Below are 23,825 nucleotides of genomic sequence, written 5' to 3'. Positions count from 1 at the left end.
TGCCACCTTTCTAATGTCCATGTGGGACAAATGCCCCAATCAAAATAGATGTGACTGCATCCACTGGTCTTGAAAAAATAATGGCATATAGGAGGAACAAGAGCTCCCCAGCCAGCTGCACTCTGAGCCTCACCAGGATCAAACTCCTGTGGTATTTTTAAATCCCTTAAAAATCACAGCAGTGTCATGTCCTGTTTAGCACTCAGATCCTATTGTATGCAGCAGAAAGTAGCATATTCTGCTGTCGAACAGATGGTAGGTGCTGCATTAAGGTTAGTATATTAGTACATTTAGAGAAAGGGCCAGCTCAAAGCTTAAAACATTGAGATAAACTGTCTTAATGGACAGTTTTAAACTGCTGACCCACTAAACATTTTAAATTTCTTTTCTGGCAGCCAGTACTTCACAGAGTGACCTCCCTCTACCTCAGAACAGTAATATTATTTAACATTATTTGTGCTATATTCTGAGTATACCCTTTGAAACTTTAGGAAGTGTTTAGAGAGGAGATATCAGAAAAGCTGTGAAGAACAGAAACACAGAATATTTCTATTGGCATATAGAGTTTATTGTTAACTTTCCAGTTTCTCAGAGTGAGAGTTAGTATAATGTAGTCTCTAGAAATGATGATGATGGTGATGATGATGATCGATAGAATTTCAGGCTAGGATGTGGAAAAAATCAGGATCCAAACCCCTACACTGTTGGAAGCTCACTGAATGAAAATGGGCCAGTCACGTACTCCCAGACTAACAATGCAATCCTAAACAGAGTTACTCTAGTCTGAGCCCACTGTTTTCAATGGTCTTAGACTAGCGTAACTTTGCTTAGGATTTCACTGTAAATCACTTCATAGGGTTGCCTTGAGGGATAAAGGGGGGAAAGGGATATATGATGCCCTGCTGTTTCTTGAAGGAAGGATAGGATCAAAATGCATTAAACTGATAGTCCATGTGCGGGACGAGAATAAAATACATTCAGCCAGACATGGGTAACAATAACAATTCACAGGATGTTACATGTGTCCCTGGGGTCATGTAGCTTCTTTAGTGGTTTAACTTTGTTTTTTTCCCCATTACGTAGAAAAAAACAGACATTAATCTTTGTTGATGGAACCAATTAGGCAATGTCACAGTGAAAACTCATCACAGTTTTTAAAACATGATAATAACAGGGGAGTGATGGAAAAAAACACATGATAATAACAGGGGAAAGATGAGTAAAATCCATTGAATTTGTTTTTCTTTCCCTTTTTTCAATTATTTCACCTTCTCCTCAAACTTAATACAGCAGACACATTTATAATAATATAGACTACATTCATGGGTTTATTTATTTAAACAGATAAAATCTTATATGAGATTTATGGGCTGCAGCACTTTGGTAGAAACAAAATCAAATGAGATAATCCAGTAAGAAAAGCAGAGCAATTTGACAATCTCTACTCCAACCATCCTGCTTTCTATTGTTCTAAAATGTTCTAGATTATTGTGTTACCATCAATTTGCCCATAATCTCTATTCTTTCTTAATTAAAACTCTTTTTCAAGAAAGACCCAATTTCCTTTAAGAAAAGAAAAAAACAAAACCTCTGTTTTGTCTTGAACATTTGTTCTGACAAATTAAACTGGAGAAGAACGTCAGATCAGAAAGGTCATTTGTCACTTCCAGGATTTCTAAAAGAGAAATTGGAGCCAGTTCATGCAGTGAAAAACAGCACCACATGAAACATCTTGACTATCCCAGGGACACCATGTGCACAGAGAATACAATTAATGAACCAGCATGTTCGTGGATACAGTCACAGTGACCAGAAGCATTTTCTATATTCGTGGCAGCAGTGATCACAGGAGATTCTGCCATGTTGTTGTGATTGTATCAGCAGGTTCACTCGTTCCATTCTTCTTTCTTGACCCTAATACCCACCCCCCACAAAAGTATTAGTTTTCAAGATGCTACAAGTCTCTTCATTGCTCTGGCTGCAGAAGCCTAACAGGGATACCAGTTTTTAATCGTCTGCTTAGTTACCTAGTGTGCATACGACCCGCGTGGAGGAATTAGGAACTTCTCAACTCTACAGTTCCAGTCTGGAAATTCCCCTTTTGATTTTGCTTCTTGTGCAAAATCAAACCTGTGGTTCTTTATTTTCATGCCATTTTTGGTTCTTCGTACCAAGATGATCCAATAAAATGTACACAATTTAATCTTATTTCTTCATTATTCATTACCAGAGGGGACTCATGAGGGATATCGTTGGCCTTCTAGAGTAACTGATTGGCCAGACAGGATTCTTGACTAAATGGATCATTGGTTTGATCCAGTTGGGATCTTCTTGTGTTCTTATGGGCATTACATGAGCCCCTTGATCTCACTCCACCACTCTTCCTGTTCATCCACTTGAGTCTGTGTCTGGCCTAGGATGGGTCACGACCCTTCCTTCCATTCATCACAATTTTCCCTACCACCCACTCAGCACTGCTACCACCTCCACCTCCTCCTGCTGGCCATCTGTGCCTCCTCACCAAAGCTCTATGTTCATGTGGCATTTTGGGTTCCTTTGGCAACTCCCCCTAAACCATTAGAACTCCAAGAATTTATGCAACATTTGTGTAAAACCTGGAGTTTTCTTATAGATTTGCAGACTCCTGGATGATAGTCTGGGTTGGCCCCATTGTATGGATTTGAATATCTGCATGGTGGCCATCCTTTTGCTATGAGATATACTGATAGTAGACAGATAAGTGACAAATACAGCACCTATAAATAATATATACATTGTGTATACAATACATACACAATGAGAACACTACAAAAATCAACAGCCAGAAGCATTGACAAAAATACAATATGACTATGAAAAGCATTAGGCAACATTTGCTAATGGCCACAGACAGATCTATAGACATTGTATGGTGCAAGTTTTCACTTTGAGGAGGTCAACAGATTGGACAAATAAGTAGATCAACGTTCACACAAATGTTCAAGTCGTACTGAACACAAAAAAGTATAAAAAAGCAAAAATGTGGTGTAGGCTCTCAAACATCCTTTTAAGGCTTCAGTGTTCCCACTTTTTTTCAGACAACAAGCTGGAACTGCTAACTGGTTAGCCCTTTTTCAAGGATGGGCAACTCTTGCTGTTTATAGGTCATCTAATATCGGCAGTTCAACATAGAGGTTAAGGTGTCAGAGAGGGATAGTGGAAAACTGGGTTGTTGTAATCCACACCCTAAATATAGTACTGACTTCCCACACTGGTTAGAATGAAAGAATGTTGGAATGGGCCTTTCCCCACTGCTAACAGGGCCTTTGGCAGATACCACTATGTAGTTGGGCAATAGCAGCTGTTGCCCATACTTGGATATACTCTGCGGTGGCCTCCACCTTGTGGAGTGGTTCGTCTGAAGAGGACACCCCTGGCTTTCTGCAAATTACATAAAACTGAATTATTCAGGAGGGATTTTTCACTCAAGTAACAGGACTGTACTGCAAGAATGGCTCAAAGAGATGCTGTTGTAAAGGGACAGGGACTGCAGACTACTATATTACTAATGAGTACCGTCTGTTGACATAAACATGCACCTACTGGATTTTCACATTGTTTAATATGTCGTGTCAAATGGCTTATGTTTTGTTTCAACAATATTTCATCTCTGTATTCGGAATTATGCTTGTGTTCAAATTTCTGCAATCCATAGCCTATTGCATTGTTTATTTAATGCCCCAAACTTTGATCATATCGACTCACGCCATGTAATCTGCCTTGAGTCTCAATGGAAATGGCAGGCTATGCAAATGAAATATATATATATAAAAATAATGGGCCATATAGGCATCGGGTGCCAACCAGGCAATATGACAACCCTAAATTAACAACTGCTATATCCTAGATGGCAACTTGCACCCTCCAGCTCGTTAGCAGTTGCACTTCCAAGGAACAGATACAACATTAAGTCAAGCACTACAATGACACACAAGGTGTTTGTTGTAGCTTGAGGAGGTCGAGAAGGAGTGGGCTAGGAGGGGAGCAAGGGAATAGCAGTGACACTTACTACCCTATTCACAGTATTTGCATCAGCCTTCCTTTCCCCCCCCCCACCGCCCCCAAGTCGACCTCATTGGACCAAAACCATTGACTGCAGATGTTCTATGCAAACAAGTCCCACTGGAAAGTAATGTCCCACAAAGTTCTTCTCCCCAGCTCCTGAACCTTCAGAGAAAAACCAAGAGTAAAGGGGAAAGCTGATAGGCTGGAGTATGTGCAATTGGGAGGGGGGTTAGGATTAGAGTAGCAGCCTAGTGGTAGCAATCTCCCCTAGCTGACATTTTCATATGCACACAAATTCTGAACTGGATATTTCATTGTACACATGAAACAAAAAAAGGGATATTTGCACTTGCCTAACATCTAGTTGTATTGTGTGAAAAGACAAAAAGGAATGCTGGCTCTGGGGCTTCGTGTACCTTTGCGCAGACCTGCCAGGATGTAAGAGAAGCAGGTGATAGCCTTTAACATGGCTGCATGGATTCCAGAGATCTATATTTCAGATGGCTTTGGATTTTTAATAGTCTTTACAAGCTCAAACATGAGAGACCTGCTCTGAGCTACAGTGGACTTACTCCTAATTAGATCATTAGAGAAGAGGTTTGGCCCTGCCAATATTTATTCTAGTCTCCTTTTCCCACTGACTGGAATGAGTTCATACATTCAAATCTTTGAAAGATGATATTCACACATACATTCTAATAACACTAACCTTTATGCACAGGTCTGGAATTTGGAGTTTCATCCTGCCAGTCTTCTTTGAAACATATAATCAAAAACTTCACTATAATGTGAGCATATTCCCTCAAGTTTCCTCATCTTTAACAAGAGGCTCTCATTAAAATGTGACCTAAAATTGCTACCCAGGTATTCACAAAGGCATTTATTCTTGATCAGGTGCATGGAAGGCTCTTGAATTTGTTCTTCCCTTGTTTATGGAGGGTCCTAAGAGATTCACTAGAAATAATCCCACCCTTAAAGAGGTGACATGAAAAAAGCCCTCACCTTAATTTTCTTCCAAGAGAAAATATTGCCTGTGGGGGAACACATCTTTTATTTCATTTCAGAAAAATCACTTGTTACAAAACACCAAACAGCAATAAAACTTCCATTTTAACCCATTTCAAACAAAATGCCCTTCCCTTGGAAGATGAGATAGCTGAGGGAGCTGACAGACACTTTATGCCTGTCATTTTCTGCATATACATTTTGGACAAAAGGATTGAAAGTGTGGGGGCACTTATTAGTTATTATTTGGAGACCTGCATTTCCCAACTGAGAGACGGTCCCCTATTAAAAAAGAAATCATTTTCTTTAGGAGAGGTTCATGTAGGAAGGAACCACAGAAGATGTTTCTCCTTGTATTCCCTGACACTGTTACTCAACATTCATTTGAAAGCATATTTTATGGTAATGAAGTTTCTATTAACCATGATTAAGTTTCATAAAACACCTGAAGATAATTTAAGATGTGTAGAAGCACAAAACGAAACATTTGGCTTAATACGTTAGGAATTGAAATTGATTAAATTATCTCATTTACAATCAACGGTTTCCCACAAGCTGCGCAGGTCACATATTCCCTCTGCTTGGCCATTAGTTTTTCTAGCAGGCAGCAAGCAACTGTGCTTGGATCTCTGCTGTGCTTGCAATCTCTCCTTTCCTCTTCACACCTTGCCCCTTTATAGCTACCAGCTATGGAAATCTATTCCTCTCTTCAGCCTTTCCCTCGACTGTCTCTGAAGCAGTCCTAACATACAAGCCTCACAGTTCCAAACCGGAGAGAATTATATATAAGGCTATTTACCACAATTGGTTGTTTCTCAATTATCTTAATAATTGACTTTGATTTTGCATCAGTGATGATTCATGTCCTCTTAAATTTAATGCCCCTGTTTCATTCAATAACAGGCAACAAGCTGTATTTATGTAACACACTTCTAATCTTGCACTTTAAAGAAATAGTTTAATTCCCCAAAGAACAAACGGTACTAAAATCGACCCCAGCAGTCTGGCTGGTCTTCCTTAAGGATCCAGTCATTATGTCGGAGATGAGCAGAGGATAAACAGAAATGCAGCATTTAATCAGGCAAGTGGAGGTGCTGCTGGGCTCCCTGCTGCCATTCCTGAAGCCAGGGGCAGAAGAGGAAACAGCCAGCCACCTTTCCACAGTGCCTGGATTCAAAAACTCACTGCTTCCCAGTGAGTACTTTTTACATATACTTTTATTTACAATTGCATTCTAAATCACTTTAAGTGCTTCAGGAGCCAGTATTTGACTGAAAACCTTGCTAAAGTTACAATAAACTCAGGGCTTTTTTTCAGCAGGAACATGGTGGAACGGAGTTCCGGAGCCTCTTGAAAATGGTCACATGGCCGGTGGCCCCGCCCCCCCTGATCTCCAGACAGAGGGGAGTTTAGATCATTCCCTCTGTCTGGAGATCAGAGGGCGGGGCCACCGGCCATGTGACCATTTTCTCCGAGGGGAACCCACTGAGTTCCACCACCTCTTTTCCCAGAAAAAAAGTCCTGAATAAAGTAATATGCACACAAATACTATCACGTGATCTTCTCTGCTAATTTTGCTGGCTGGATGGGGCAGGTCCCTTACGATGACAAAGATGTGTCATAATGGCCCAGTGAGTTTCACTGTGTGGTTATAAAAATGTAAGTGCCACATGATGCATCAGTCTAAAGCTTAATCGAGTCTAGCATACTGTTTCAAACGGTGGCCATCAGGAAAGCCCACAGCAGGGCCAGCAGAAACAACCCTTACCTGCTTAGTGTTCCCTAACATGTAACAATCAGAGGCTATTGTGACTAAAATGCGACGCCATCTGGATGACCTTGGGTCAGTCACAACTTCTTGGAGCTCTCTCAGCCCCACCCACCTCACACGGTGATTGTTGTAGGGATAATAATAACATACTTTGAAAACTGCTCAGAGTCAGTGTTAAGTTGTCCTGAAGGGTAGCATATAAATCAAATGTTGTTGTTGTTATGGTTATTATTAACGATAGACCTATCCTGAATAAGTTCAATCCCCCAATTCAATGCCCTATTCCCCTTAAGTTCCAACTAATCCAATGGCCCCTGGAGAAAATGGCTGCTTTGGAGGTTGGACTCTATGGCATTATGCCCTACTGAGGTCCCTCCCCAAACCCTGCCCTTTCCAGGCTTCACCCTTAAATCTCCAGGAATTTCCCAACACAAAGGTGGCAACCGTATTGGGCATCCTGAAGAAGTTTGGTTTTGTGGGGTTGGGGGAAGCCTTACAGGCCAAATATAGGTTATGTGCTTTCTATGCCACTTAGGGCCAAGCTAGAAGTGACAAATTATACTTGAATGGCAAGTGAACAGACTCATGTAGTGATCGAGTGGAGTGCGAGTGGAGCGCAAGTGAACAGGGAGGAATACACATGAATCTGTTCACTTGCTGTTCAAGTGTAATTCGTCACTTCTAGCTTGGCCCTTAGATTTATACTCCTCTGAAGTATGAGACTTGAAAGTATACAATTAAATATAGTCCACAACTGCTGTAACGGATCTATGACTGGAACTCCCAGAGTGTAGTACATCCTCTAAAACCAGCTTGAGGGCAATACAGATTGGGCCATGGCACTGGGAACAAGAGGTTAACTCTACCCCCCATTGAAACAGGCTTCCTTACACTGATGGGGGGAAGGCCAGGCATCCGTGGCGTGCCTGTCTTTCTCTGTAGGATGGTTAAAAGAGCATTGAGCGGGCAGCTTCAGTCAAGGAAATGGCAAAACAGGAAGAATTAACTCCATTCCCCATTTCTATGGCCCCAAGAACTCCCCACTGGGGCTGATTTTTAAAGCTTCATTTCATGTGAGGAGATTCATCAACAAATATCCCACATCACATGGAGTTCTGCTTCGCTGTGGGAGTGAAAGTACCAGTTTACACAGCACTGCTCTAGTCAGTCTCCTAATGTTGCCTAGTAGGAATGTCTGCAGTGATGGAAAATGCTATCAAGTCACAGCCAACTTATTGCAACTTCAAAGGGTTTTCAAGGCAGGGTATGAACAGAGGTGGTTTGCCATTGCCTGCCTCTGTGTAGCAATCCTGGACTTTCTTGATGGTTTCCCATCCAAGTACTAACCAGGGGTGACTCTGCTTAGCTTCCACGATACGATGACCTCACGCTAACCTAGACCATCCAGGTCAAGGCAGGAAGGAAGGACATGCTAAAAATGATTGTATTGTGCTTTATTTCAATATTTGTTTGCCATATTTATTGTATTTCTTTCCCTTAATTAATTCTTAAATAAATATATAGAAAAGAGCTGAGTATCAAAGAAAAATAATATATTTACAAGAGAAAAATAAACTTACTTGGGGGTTTTATTTCATGAAGAGGCTTTTTATCTAAAAGAGAGAAACAGAGAGAGAGAGAAGTAGAGAGACAGAGAGAAAGTTGTGCTTAATAGATGTACACGGAATTATTTTCTTTCTAAATCTCACTCTTTCCCATCTTATGAATGAGGCTTTTTCACATTTGCTGACATTATCAATTGTATATAATTTCTCCTTTCCCTTTAAAACAAACATCTTCACTATATTCTTCCATAATGCAAATTAAACAATAACAATAAAAACTGTATGGGGAAAAAAACCTTAAGTATGTTACAAAAACGGCAATCGATAAGAGTTGTATTATTGATTTCAATGTGATATGGAGTACTCAAAAATATACATAAGCATACATGTGAACTAGTTTTCAGCAGCTGGGATAGTGATCGCTCCAACATTTGAGTGCCAGATATGGCTCCCCATTTCGTAGGACACTGATAGCTCCAGAGTTTGGGATGCCCCTGGAAAAAATGACCTCCTTGAAGCTGAAGCTGGCAAGTTATTTTCAAAAGAAGCCTCACATAAAATATTATAGGACTGAGGTGGCAAAGGCATGGATGGACCTCAGCTTCCAAGAGAAAGTTGGATATCAGATGGGAGGCACTGCATATCACGGGCAGCCATATCTTTATCAAATATCAATCTTGAGTCTTCATCTTCTGTCAAGGCAAGCACCAGTCATATTCAGAGCAGTGGAAGAGCCAATGACAATACTTGGAGCCAATTCAAATATTCATGCACAGAGCTGTGGTACAGCCCTATAAAACTTTAGAACACATACAGGAGAGAAAGGACATGCCATAGCAAAGCCCTACTGGCACTGGGAAAGCTAAAATATCAACAAAATGGCCTCTAGCCTATGATTTCCCTTAATAACTTAGAAAAAGCTTTGACATAGGAGAACTTTTAAACAAGTTCCTTATAGTTGTGATACAGCCCCTGCACATTTGGATTGGCTCTATTCCCTACATCCTCCAAAGCTGCTTCATGTCCTCCAAGTAAGAGGTTTTTGAACATACAGAGTGGTGTTTTCCCATAGTGATCTGGCCATGATGATCCACACACTGATGACATCCAGGTTAGGCTACTGTAATGCCCTTCACATGGGGCTGCCAAATGGTCTGGCTGCTGTCCTGAACAGGATATGGGGATTGTATCACTCCACTGCTGAAAGGTCTACATTGGCGGCCCATTTTGACCCAGGTAAAATTCCAAGTGCTGGTCCTCAACTTTATTGAGGCCCGGGTACTTGAAGGACTACCTCCTCCCATATTTTCCAGCCTGCAAGTTAAGGTCTACCTCACAAGCTCTGCTCTCATTGACCCCAACTTCAGAGGTGAGGTGGGTGGCAATCAGAGAGAGAGCTTTTCTTAATAGCATCTTGCTTATGGAATGCCCTTCCCCTTGAGAATCACATGGCTCTTTCACTGGTCTCTTTTAGGTGCCAGGTCAACAGTTTCAGTTCACTCAAGTAATTTAATGCCATTTTATAATAATAACAATAATAATATAACAGTGGGTTTATATCCTGCCCTTCTAGATAGATTAGTGCCACACTCAGAGCAGTGAACAAAATCAGTGATGTATATTATCCCCACAATACAGCTGAGGAACTGGGGCTGAGAGGAGTGACTTACCCAAGGTTACCAGCAGAGCTCATGACAGTAGTGGGAATCAAACTAGTAGAGTGCTGATTTGGAGCCCAGCCACTTAACCACTATGCTACAGTAGCTCTGTTATTTTAAGCTGCTCCGTGTTTTATATTTTTATACTGCAGTTGGATCTGTGATGTTGGCTTTTAATGTAAGATTTTAATGAGTAACTTTTAATTTTTATAGGTTTTATTTCGTAACCTGCCACTTGCAGGTCCACCAGGGAGGGGGCATAAAAAATATTGCTAAATAAATTAATTATGCATGTACACAGACAAAGTAAGAAATCTGAAGTCTGGAACGATGGATGTACCAAAGATCAATTTTTGTGTTGTAACTTGTTTAAGTCTGAACAGCAGAAATATTCCCTAGTATATCTTTTTTAAAAAAACCAGCTTAGTAAGTGATTTGGATCTTGGGCTATATACCAGCATTCAGTTAGTAAAGATGTTGAATAAACATTTTGGAGAACATTATCACTCCCTCCATTTTCAGAAATATAAATGTTCCATTTTCAGATTTTTTTAAAAATTGTGGGCATCTTGGATTAGATATGCACCAAATTTCACTAATCTGTGGGCCAAGCTACACATGACAAATGATACTTGAACGGCAAGTGGATTGATTGGAGGGCAAGTGAACAGGGAGAAATACACTTGCTGTTCAAGTGTCATTCGTCATGTGTAGCTTGGCCCTGTGTTAATCAGGAAATACCCTAACAATTTTGGTGTCCTTATCAGTGACTGATCAGATAAAAACTCTCTAGCTGATTGAAAATTAGTATGGTCCTTATGGCATAGAGGCTTGAAATCTGCAGTCAAAGAATACTGATGATTAAGTCACAGTTTTATGTTTCAAATTTGAAAAACATCTTGAACACCTCACACCCATTTTCAAATTATTGCAATATCCTCTTTTCCTTGAAGGCAGAGAGTTCAGATAGTAATTTACTATGTATGCTTGTGGCATAATTGTCCATGAGTTGATATAACTCTTCACATACATTTTCATGGATATTCATGTGTGTGTGTGTGTGTGTGTGTGTGAGAGAGAGAGAGAGAGAGAGAGAGAGAGAGAGAGAGAGAAACAACACAAAATACATTTTAATGTAATTTCTTCTTTGACTATTGAGAATCTGGAATGAAAGTTGGTGCATGCGTAGGACAGTTTTACATTTCCAATCAGAATATCAGCTCTACCCATGCATCTGTTGAACAACAAAAAAATTAAAATACCCCCCTCCCCCCCCACTCTGTAATGAAATAGCTTCCTTCACGACTGAAATATTGGGCTGAAAATTGATATGCACATTCAAGGTATAATTCTGAATACTGGGGGAGGAAAGATGCATAATACATTGTAGTAAGACAATAATTTTAAAATGCTATGATCTGTTTCCTGACCTTATATGAAACACACACCCCAATACAGGCAAGGTCTCTCTCACTTGTTCTTTCTCTGCAATTGTTTATTTATTTAAAACATGAATAAGCTTGCCTTTCTCCCAGGAACTTAGAACTCCGCTTGCTTTCTAGAGTTTAGGACATTAGTCCTTACATCACAAACTGAGGTAATCATTTCCTTGAACAAAACCCTTAAAGCAGGATATGTTCTGAAGCTGATATTTTTAATTTGTTAAGGCTTCTATGTTACTTTGGGAAGAGGAAATGTATACAGGAGACATGATAAAATGAACACTTCAGTCTTCAAGTCCCCCTACATTTCTGAGAAGTCAAGAGTCGGGGGCTTCTCTAACTGCAGAGACGGACTACAAGCTCCCTTTTATATTTATAGCTGCTCTGTGGTGAGTTTGCAAATAAATGGCTGTTTGAAACCATCTTTTGATACTGGAGAGGAGGAGGGACTTGATCCAGTGGTTCCCTTTCAATATGTGAGGAAATTTTTATTGGAACATTCTTACAGTGGAAGATTCCTCACTTCATAACAGGCAGCAGTTGGTTCTCAGTCTACGGCAGCAATTCTAGGGGGTGCAAGATACTCTTCCCTCATTTCAGTTACATACTCTAGTTGCAAGATAAGCAAATGTTCCCTATTTCATTTCTTTTTATGTGGATTTATAGCATTGGATCTTTGCTTCTTGCTGCTAGTTTTATAGATTTGTTTGCAGTGTGTATTCATCACATGGAGTTTTGACATAGAATTTCTACAACATTTTTAATGCATAGAGGTATTTCATGTATAGATATGATGTCGACTTCTGATACACAATGTTGAAAAAATGTGTACATTTTACTGGAGGAAATGGAGTAAGAAAATAAAAAATGGCATGAAAATAGAGAATCATGGATTCAATTTGCATAAAGGAGAAGTAAAATGGGGAGTTGGTGATGGAAACAGTAAGGACAAGAAACTGGAAATCAAGCTAGCCAAAGTATGGCAGTCTTTGGACCAGCAACACTTAAAGCCATGCACCTCCGAGAGGGAATTTTGAGGGGAGGAGGGGAGAACCCATACTTGTTAACTGCAGGAATGGTTTCTATCTATTTCAGCTTCATGAAAGGAACGATGTTAACAAGTTGTGCCTGTGAAAAATAGCCTCAGAGATTACTTTTCAGAAGTACTGCGCTATAGTTCCTTTGGAACTCCCTAAGGGAGGAAAAACACAGAGCTAGAAAGGCACATATTGGAACAACAAGGGACAAAAAAGAAAGCGACGCAACCAAAGAATATCAGATAATTGCGTCAATTCCAACTTGCTGAAAAAGCAAAAGCAGGAAAAAAGCCCTAAAATAATTTGACATAAACAAATAACATACGGTATGACCTATAAAGGAGTAGAAAAAAAATAACAACTCATGTAGATGAAAAAAGATATGCAGCACTTAATATTTCAATCTGATTAAACCAATACAGATGGAGAGTGTAAAGAAAATATGCACTCCTGGCTCATCTAAACAAGACTAGTAACTTATGAAAAAAAATGTAAGGAGCATGTCCTAATCTTGCCTTCATTCTTCCCATCCCCACACAAGTCAAATCACCTCTGAACTTTCCTAGTCCTGGGACTGATAAGATCTATTAAAAACAGAACCAAGAGGGATCAATGACAAGTTGAGCTCTAAGATGTTGGTGGAATGGAGTCAAAGGCCTATACTACTTTCCATGTATCGTGCCTGCAGAATTCATTCTGTTGTGCAGGCCTAATTCTGAACAGGGGGAAGAAAACTGAGACGTTAGAGTCCATTCCCTGGGATTTTAAGCCAAACTACAAGTGACAAATGACACAGATTGGACACTTGTCAGCTTCCCTCAAGTTTTGATGGGAAATGTAGGCAGCTTGGTGGAATGTTGGACAAGTGACAGTTGAAAAGACCATTGGACAGCAGTCGGAGATCCAGGCTGCAAGACCAGGATGCCTACATGTCCCATCAAAACTTGAGGGAAACTGACAAGTGTCCAACCTGTGTCATTCGTCACTTGTAGCTTGGCTCTTAGGGAGCTATAACTTTCCCCATCTGAAATCGTCCCTGATTAGTCAATCTTTTCCTTCTTCTTCTGCCCCATTGGGAAAGAAGACAAATTGACAGGGCTGATTAACATATTCTTATAGATCCCATCAACTAATCAGGGATTCAGGAGAACCCATGAGGAAGGCCCTCTGATCAGAACTGGCATGGATGGGTGTGGTTTAAAGGGCAAGAAGAGCCCTCTGCCTATGAAGGGAGGGTCTGAATTGCAGGGTTGAGCCAAACAAACATGCAACACTTTAAATTTATTTCCAAAACTGTTAATATAAAGACTACCAAGTATTTTTTTTACTTTCACCCTGAAAGGGATCTGTAAATTTCTCTTTGTGTCAGAGAGATACAAGAGAGACTTTGTATCTTTGCGTAATTCCAATGGAGAGACACCTTTTTGCCCGCCCCCCCGGTCGAAATGAAAGGCAGACACAAAGCTTGAGAATAAAATTGGGCCACTTCATTGAATACAACATAACTTGTCACTACGGCAAGGGATCTAGCTAACTAGCTGTACAGCTGAAGCCCTGAGGTCGCTCCGGACCTCTGCCTTGACCTGTCTGGGGGAGCCCTCACTGCCCCAAGGGTGAGCCATACAAACACATGGCTGTACCCAGTGGCCAGGCAAATGGTTCCCCTTCCAAGCCTGCAGCACCTCGCCGTACAGCAGGAGGTCCTTACTTGTACAGGGGAGCCACGTGGCAGCCTGCCCTCGCAGCTCGCTAAAGTACAGCTCACCAGCCGCTCCTGACAGACCCCAATTCCTTACCAATGAGGATGTGCCATGGGGGGGTCATCATCCCACTCATTTTCCCATCCTAACCTGCCAGTGGTCAAATTATTTACAGCTCCACCAAAACCAGTTACCTAAACACATCCCACGGTGCAAGGTAGGGGAAAAACCCCTCCCTGAATGCCAATTGGGAGAAGAGAAAAAATTCCTACTTGGCCCTGTTAAACAGTGACCGGCTAATCCGCACTGCAATAGGAAGGGTAGGTGGGACGAGCTAACGAGGCAACTGCATGCTGAAGGGAGGGTGGAGCAGGCATAAATGCCTTAAGCTCTGCCCACCCTAGCCATCCCCCAGATGCCCAGGAACGGCACAGTTAGCCTTTCCTTCTAATGGGGCTGCAAATGCGGCCCCCATCCAAGCTGCTCCGCATCCGGCCAGGAAGGAGCTGTCTTGCCCTCATTCAGAGGAACTGAACACAGAGGTGCTGATAAGAAAATGGCCTTTAAAATTATAGCCTGAAGCACCTCTTTTTCTTCCCCCACCACTTTTTTTTTTTAAAAAAATGTGTAACATCCAGTCTGTGTAAGAGTTCTGGAGAACTCAAAAGCTTGCATATTGTTTGGTATCATTGTAGCTGTTCCTAACGAAAAACAAAGTGATAATTGTCCTGATAATTTAGAAGGGGCTACTAGGGAAACTGAAAACTCTAATTCCTCCCTCACAATCTAAAGTGGTGAATCCATTCTACCACCTCAGAAGCCTGGCACCTCATTACTTCCTCATTTTGTGGCATGTGCAGACCACACCAGCACAAGGGCTCCAAGAAAGAACCAAAATGGTTGGCTCATGTGCCGGTCTGATCTTGACTGTAATCTTCCAGAACTTCCTCCACGGCTAACAATGAAAGAATGGATGTGAACGATCATTTCAACTCGAGGTGCCTTTTTTTTCTTCTGGGAAAATGAGATGGCTCAAATACAAAGGGATTCATATGGGTATAGCAGCAGCAGCCTGGACTGTGTTTAACCTCAAGAGAGGCACAATAGCATACTGCAGTCTCCAGAATTTTCCATCCAGCATCTTTCATCATCATTAAATTTAATAAGCAGCAGAGGGGGGGGGGAGGAAATAAATTGTCTTCCAGTGTGATATCATGTTAGAGCAAAGAGGGGAAGTTTTTTTTTTCCTCAGGAAGGGGGTGAGAAATGATTTCTTCAACTTTTGACAAGGATCGCAAACAGCAGAATCTTCAGAGCCCAAAGTTCTTTCTTTTTCCCAGCAGCGAATGCTTTGCTCGGATGTCAGCACATAAGAGCAGCTCCTAATCCTTTCAGAAGGCAACCTGCTTTTGCAGCTTGCATCTGTTGACACAGCCGGGCAAAAGTCAAGCTTTGCTTTCGAGGAGCTTAAGTCCAAAGCAGCGTTTGATACAGCCTGTGTCTCAAGCATCTTCTTGTCTTTCTGATGGGATTGAAACACAAGCTTTTGTCTAAAGCTCCTCTCAATGCCAGTAGGAGGATCCCAGCCAACTGGCCTGCTGTTTGGGAAAACCGGGGTCACGTACGATAAACCATTTCAGTCAAGAAAGGAGATAAAGTACGAAGGTGTCACATGAGATCTGAAAACTGAACAAGCCAATATTGTGATGCTTCTGCACAGATCTATGCTTTGGCCTCATTTGGAATACTGTGTACAGTTCTGGTTGCTGTGTCTCCAATGGGATATTGCAGAGCTAGGAAAGAATTAGGAAAAATGGCAACCAAGATGATAAATCCTCCTTCTGTTCTCCCCATTTACATAGAGATGTTGTTGAAGACTTCAAAAGAATTCCCAGCCCACATCCCTAAAAAAAAAAAAGACGGGGGACTGTGGAATGAAGATAGCTTGAGAGCACTATCTTTTCTCCTGAGGACCCAGGTTGCCCCTTGGTTAGTGCAGAGCTCAGGGGAATGAAGAGTTTGGGCAGATGGTTGGAGTGCAAGCAGAGGAAAACTTGAAATGAATATGACAGGTGAATGAATGACAGGGATTGAACTTGGAATTTCCTGCACGCAAAACAAATCCTCTAACTCTGGGCCATGCCCCTCCTCCAATGCTCTTCCCATTGAGGCATCGGGCACCTACTCTTCTCAGTTTTAGACACAAGGTTAAAACATTTCTTTTTGCCCAGGACTGATCTTTTGACACCATTTTATTTTCCAGGTTTTTTGCCCATTTAAAACTCATTTGAAGCTGTTCAGTATTTTATATTTTTCCCCCTGGCTGGGTATTGATTCACAACTTGATTCACAACTTGTATGGTGTTTTATTTTGCAAGCCACCTCAGTTAGGTTCACTAAGGAGGCAGTATAGAAATTTGCTAGATAAATACATTCCAATTTGTTAAGACATTCAAATTCAGACATCATAACAAACTGTAGGTCTACCAAGATGGGTAGCCGTTAGTCTGTCTGTAGCCTGAAGAAGTGCATCTGAAGAAGTGAGCTGTGGCTCACGAAAGCTCGTACCCTACCACAAATTTTGTTAGTCTTACAGGTGCTACCCGACTCTTGTACTTTTCCACTGAAGGTTTACTGTTGACTTCTTAGATCAGAAAGACTTCAATCTGGTCTTTGAGCCCAAATAAACCAGGTTTATGCTTATCATGGACAAACTCCAGTTAGTTCTTCATATCTGAATGCTCTATGGGAAGCCATCTATATGAAAGGATCCTCATACCCAACCACATAGAGGAAATAATGGCAAACAGAAAGGCTGTAACAACAGGCACTGTTTCTCATACACACCAGCAATTGCCTTGTATCCCCGTGTTCATATCAACATGGCCAGGCAAATTGAGATGCTTCTTTCTGCATGCAGTTGCATCTATGGAGATTTTACTGCCTGAAGGATTTTACAGCATCTGAAATAATTCTGATGGACTTCCAAAATATTTCACTTTTATACTATCCACAATTTACATTTACTTCCCCCCCTTCCTTTAGTTACAAATCCTCATCTTTTTTTGCCTGTGTTTACCAACTTATTTTCACAAGCAAGAAGTCTAGACAGGACTTAAACTGTTCATCACACATAAAACTTCATAAGGTGGCACTCGATTTTGACCACATGAAGCTGTCAGTCTCTCATACTCTGTTTGCTGAACTCTGATGGGAAGTGACTTTCCAGGTTCTCAAACAGAGAATGGTCTTGCTTAACACCTAAAATTATTGCAATGGAAATACTAGGATTGAGCTTAGCACCTTCTTCAAGCAAGGCAGGCACTGTACTATTAAGTGATAGCTTCTCTCCCAACTTAAATCTATGTAGAATTCAGCATCTTGAACAACTCATTCTTAGGCATGTTTCTAGCCTCGAAGGCTTGAAAACTGAACTCTTAGACAGGAGGCAGGGATTCAGTAGTCTTCTTTTTAAGTCTTGGCTCCACTATGTTTAGAAGAAGCAAAATAATTTGAGCAAGATAAATTCATGAAAACAGAATCTTGGAAATGGAAAAGTGGGGTTTCTGGTAAACATAACTATTGGGAAACTATACCAAGAAGGTTACTGTTATAAAAGGTATGTTTCTTATTTCATGATTGGGTGAAACTTTAAAATTATATATATTGATAAGATTACCTCTGTATTATGATTTGGTTGAGATTTAAGTATTTAATATTGTTATTGTTATCGTTTGTATGTTACAAGTTAATTTAAAAAAAAGAAAAAAGAAAACAGGATCTGAGTTATTCTGAACAGAAATGTGTGTGTGTGTTCTTTAGTGAAAAAATACAGACAGCCACAGATTGTCTTTAAAAAAAAAACCTATTTCTTAAATGGAAGCTGAGATTCTCAATGATTGTGTTTTGACTTGCTTAGGGATTTTTGCCCAGAAGTGAATTTGTAGTTTATAGGTTGTGCATATCCTATTTCTGCCTGTAGATTTTACTCCACACATCCTAGCACAGTAAGCCCAGTGCAGAAATCCACACAGCAAAACAGGAGGTCTACCAAACAAGTACCTATGGTGAAGTGTTTACTTCATGCACAGCAGGATAATCAAACAGAAAACAGCATGACAGATTCGCAGGCACAGTCCGTAGTGCAAGTTCCTCCACACTGAAGAGTCTCATTACCTATTCTGTTTATGTTACACAAGGAATCACTTCTAAGTTTTATTATTTTGCTAAACTGATCATTCTGTATCCAGTAATTTGCATGATCTTTAAATAATAGATCATAACATACTTATGGGCAACAGTGCATCCTGTATGGAATTATGGCTAAAAAGCTCTAGATACATGCTGCTTACTCTGTGGCTCACAAACAGCCACATTCACAATTACCATCAAACAAAAAAGCCACATTTTACCTCCATCTCTGACAAAAGGCTTGCACCTCAAGTAAGCTTGCAGCTTACTTGTTCCTCTAACAGTGGCTGTTTCAAGATAGGAACCAACCACAAGTCACAATGAGATTGTCTGAAATATGCAGCAAGCGTCACATAGGGGAATGGTACTCAGAAGAGTCAAAGGTGGCTCCTGAGTCACTGAGTGAATATCACTGCTCTAAATGTTATGGACCAGAACACCTGATAGAATGACCCTTTCAGCCTGAACTCTCCTGGGTTTAGGGCTTTTTTTCAGCTGGAACGCAATGGAACAGAGTTCCGGAACCTTTTGAAAATGGTCACATGGCTGGTGGCCCCGCCCCCTGATCTCCAGACAGAGGGGATTTTAGATTGCCCTCTGCGCCATCAAACAGTGTGGAGGGCAATCTAAACTCCCCTCTGTCTGGAGATCAGGGGGCGGGGCCACCAGCCATGTGACCATTTTCTCTGAGGGCAACCCGCTGAGTTCTACCACCCCCTTTTCCCAGAAAAAAAGCCCTGCCTGGGTTCATTCGCCCTATTCTGGAGAAGGTGACCAAATGTCAAAAATTGTGAGAAACAGACCCATGAATCTTTATTTTTGTACCAGTTGACTTTCCTCATGTTAAATTCTTCCCATTAAAATTAGCACCGTTTTCAACATTGTTTTTACATCAGTAACTTATAATTGGCATACAAAGGTGTACAAATGGTTGAATAAACAAGGCTTGGAGTGGTGCAAAACAAACAGAATGGATGGCAAGGACCATATACAAAACCAAAAAGAAATGAAAATGTCAGCATGAACTCCTCCATAGTATTTAATGCTGGCTTTACTAATCTCTGAGCTTTTTGATAAAATGGATAATTATGGACTAAAAAAATGCCAACACTCCCTCCCCTCAACAAAAAAGCTGAGATTCTCGATGCCATTTTCTGTCTCAGACTATATATATAAAATGGCATCCTGAGAATCTCAGCTTTTTTGTTGGGGGGAGGGGAGTGTTGGCATTTTTTTAGTCCATAAGGGAAGGGAAGCTCAAAAACAGTGCAAACAATATTGGGTTAATTGCCAGACAATGGAGGCTGGACAGAACTGCTGGAGGTCAGGAGATTTGGTGTCTTGCATACCTGGATTCTGAAATGTCCTTTTACTACAATAAAATAAACAAGGAACTGCTATGTACTGGGTTGAGTTTGGGCTGAGTTAGGCTCCCAATGTCTTGATGTTCATTGGTTGTTACTTGTTGGCAGCAGCCAATCGGTCCACAGAAATAAAGACCAATCACAGGGCTGCAAATCAGTTACCTGAGGATTCTAGTTGTGTGTGTTCCTATTGGTTATTGCTGGAAAGGGGCATGGTGTTTATGTGTATATATTGGCTCCTGTTGAGCCTCTGCTTTTGTCGGTCTGCTTCCAGTTCTCAATAAAGCTGTTACTATGAGCTGAAATCTCTATTCTTTTGAGAGGAAATCATAATACATAATAGGAACCACTGATCTAAACAGCATATTGGTAAGTTTTTAAAAAATGGTGTAATCACATGCAGTGCAATCCTAAGAACTCTTTCCTGGCAGTAAGCCTCATTGAATAGACCTAAATAGGATTCTATTTAGGATTGCTCTGAAGAGAAGAAGCCCAGGTATCCAATGCCAGATCAAGGAGATGGATTATCTCCTTTGGGCCACTGATAAAAAATTGGCGGCAGGCCATTTTGGATTCCAGACTGTACTCCTTGTGTTGCCATATACTGCGTTGCTATGTTTGCTTACTTGCTTGCTTGCTTTCAGTTACTGCCCCCCCAATATTTTCAGGCACAGATCATTCATAGGACTTGAGTCCAGTGGCACCTTAGAGACCAACAAGATGTTCAGGGTTCCAAAGGACAAGTCAGTCCCAACACAAAAGAATAAATGGACATAAATCTGACATAAAAATCACAACACCAAAAAATCACTTGGAGAACATTTTAATCTTCCAGGACATTCCACTGCTGACTTAAAAGTGGCTGTCCTCAAACAAAGAAGCTTCAAGAGCAGAATACAACATGATACTGCTCAACATGAGTTCATTTACAAGTTCAGAACAATGAAAAACCCCATCCCCAACAGGGCTTTAATAGAGACATAGGATTCTTACCTCTCTATAGATGCTAATTTCTACTCTAATCAAGCTGCATTGCGTCTTTACTTCCTGACTCCTTTCTTTGCTTCTCCTCTGCCACCTCCTGACTGGGATATAAAAGCTCAGGGATCTCCACTCCTCCCTATATCTGAAGAAGGGAGCTTTAACTCTGAAAAATCTACCCTGAAAAACCTTGTTGGTCTCTAAGGTGCTACTGGACTCAAATCTACCGTGGACCAACACGGCTACCTACCTGAAACGATATTTAATTCACAATCACACTGTATATGGGTTTTGTGCTGTTATTCTTTAAAGCACTTATTTCAAGATTTTGAAAGAAATACAAACATTCAATGTAAGTGCATGAACCTTGGAATTAACGTTTTAAAAATGTTTTTCTTTTTTTAAAGTTAAATGGAAGAATGAAAATCTAAAAAAAAAAAATACCCTAGAGAGGATTCAGTAACCCATGAACCCAGGGTACAAGGTAGACTTTATCAAAATATAATGAGCGCAAAATAAGAATTTAAAAAAGGAAAATAAAAATCTGAGTACAGAGTTCAGCCTTAAGCCTCTTGTAATTTCATACTGGAAACTGGAACCTCAGTGGACTATATCAAGACTTGGGAAGACAGTTTGTTCCAGAATGTACAATTATTACCATGATATATTCTATTTCTATAATTCTGAAAATTAAAAAAAAACAGAATTATAAGATGGTGCGTGTGAGATCTGTATGTGTGTGGGCGGGGTTTGTGTTACTCATTTGACCTGGACCCAAAGAAAGTATGTTAGAGCTCAGCTGAAACTGCAGAGCACTTTCTGGATGAATACAAAGCGAGCTTTGCAAAGGGGAAAAATCAGTCTTAGATATGTTTGCCCACAATTTTGGGACATGATTCTGAATTGACAACACCCCACTTTTAAAAATCTAAATTCTTTATTGGGCAGAATTCCGTAGCAACACATCCACAATGTCAATATAGCAGATTCCTGAATCAAGTGAGAGTTCTGTATGGCTTACTATTCACCTGAACTAGCACAGAGGAGAAGGGAATTACTAGAGATGCCATTCCCCCAGGGGGGCAGAAATTCCCTGCTCCCACCCTCTGCCCCCTCCCCCACTCACCTGGCCAACATCGGGGGAAGGCAGGGAAACAGGCCTCCCAGGCATGCTCCTGGGAATGACATCATCACATCACTTCGAGAGTACTCCCGTGCTTCTCAGTGGGCCAATTTAGGCCACAAATGGGCTGAACTGAATCCAGGATTTAGGCCACAAAGGGGCCAAATCAGGCCCATTTGGGGCCCAAATCGGCCCAGTATCAAGCATGTGCACACTTTGCATGCACACAAAGAACAACAGAAAGGTGAGTGCCAGGTCCCCGTCTCCTGCTGGGAGGGTAAGGGGACCTGGTAACCTTAGGAGTTACCCATTTTCCTGCTACACAATCTGATTTACTGTCTTCCCATTGATACCTCTCATTTCTTAACAACACATATGTGTTAGACCACCTTAGGTAATCACCAATACATTATTCACTGTGGGAGAAATCCAAAACTCCCCTTCTAGGCAAGATAATTCTTTCCATTGACTTCAAAGGATACGGGATTGGAGCTGCAAGCAAAAGCCAACAGTAAAATGAATTTCAGAGCTGTGAAAACACATGCCCACATCACTCTTTGCGGAAGGATTTTGTTACACACAGCTCTTACTAGTATCTAAAATGATTCACAGACTCATTCATGAATCTTTGTTTAAGGGACAAACTGCTTGGATCATTTAACTTGAGCATTTCCAGTCTTACCTTGTATGCAGAGGCCTTCAGTACAGTTTTCTGATTCTTGGCTTGGACCTTCACAGAATTTCCCACCATTTCTTGGTGGTGGAGCTGTGCATTCACGGATCCTCAAGTGCTCGCATTCTGGGCTGCAGACAGACCACTCACTCCATACCTCCCAGCCACCATCCACTAAACAGAATAAAAGAATTATATGTTTTTAATACAAACTTGTATAATTCAGAGCAAGGTCTGGACATTTTGTCAAAATAAATAAAATATTAAGACGGCCCCCAATATAGGGTTGAGTTAATATTCATTTCATTTGTTTTAAAAACAATATATTTCATTTTGAACACGGCACCAGAATGTGTATCAAAAATTCTACACAATGGGACTAGTACAAAAAAGGAGATGCTGCTATAAATTTGGGAAACCCTCAGGTCTGTAGAAAACTCTCAAAATAAAAAAAGGAAGGAATAAAATAAAGGTTGTATAGTTTAGAGATCTCACAAGATTACCTTATGGGATCTTGGAAGCCATTTCGGATAATCTAGACCACTACAGACATTACTTATGCTTCCTGCGTTTCCTAGGTAATCCAAAATGGCTGCTGCAGTTTCATTGAAACCTGACAAGATGTGGAAGGGGAGAAAAGGAACGGGCAGGAAGGAAAGACAAGAAGGAAGACTGCTGGGGGAGGAAGCATAAATCCTAAATAAACGTATTCTCATTTTAAAATGTATTCTTTGCATTGCAAAAATGATAAAAATAACATTTAAAACCCCATTGGCCTTTAGGCTGGTTGAGGTGCTAAGCTAGCTAGATCCTATCGAGACATACTGTGCTATTCTTACACTGCTCTAAGTTCACTGATGACAATCTGCTTAGAGGAGTATAATTCTGTTTCGAACGGCACTGATAGTGTGGAATACAATTCCTTTACAAGTTAATTGACAAGTTAATTTGTTGGTTTTGGACTTTATTAAATTAGCACCTTAGCAAGCTTTATTGAACCTGAACAGTTCAGTAAGGCAAGTCAGATTTACAGTGTAATAATAAACAGAGTTAAACCCTCTTAAGTCTACCAAAGAAAATGGTTTTAGAAAGGTGTAACTCTGCTTACAGCTGCACTGTTATGGATTTAAAATATGCAAAGAGTAAAGCAAAGTTATTTAAATAGGTCCAGATGGAAGTTTTAAAAAGCAGACTTTGTCGAAGATGCTTACCTAACTTCAAAACCTTAGTAACTTGGGTTTACTAAGGAAGCGTGTCCTCACATGTACTTA

At 40.7% G+C, this 23,825-nt stretch overlaps 1 protein-coding gene across 1 annotated transcript in view; it reads right to left on the bottom strand.

The window, feature by feature from the left end:
* The window catches only part of UNC5D (unc-5 netrin receptor D), a 300,179-nt gene that overhangs the window by 122,229 nt on the left and 154,125 nt on the right, over positions 1-23,825 (bottom strand). The window contains exons 8-9 of the mRNA XM_054998048.1: positions 22,564-22,728; positions 8,401-8,433 (exon numbers count right to left, since the gene is read on the bottom strand). Coding sequence (XP_054854023.1) covers positions 8,401-8,433; positions 22,564-22,728 — 198 coding nt within the window. The remainder of the gene's footprint in view (positions 1-8,400; positions 8,434-22,563; positions 22,729-23,825) is intronic.

This window comes from Eublepharis macularius, chromosome 14 (assembly GCF_028583425.1).
Source record: "Eublepharis macularius isolate TG4126 chromosome 14, MPM_Emac_v1.0, whole genome shotgun sequence".
Lineage (NCBI taxonomy): Eukaryota > Metazoa > Chordata > Lepidosauria > Squamata > Eublepharidae > Eublepharis > Eublepharis macularius.
The sequence above is the reverse complement of the archived record's forward strand: the minus strand, read 5'-3'. Positions and strand labels throughout refer to the sequence as shown.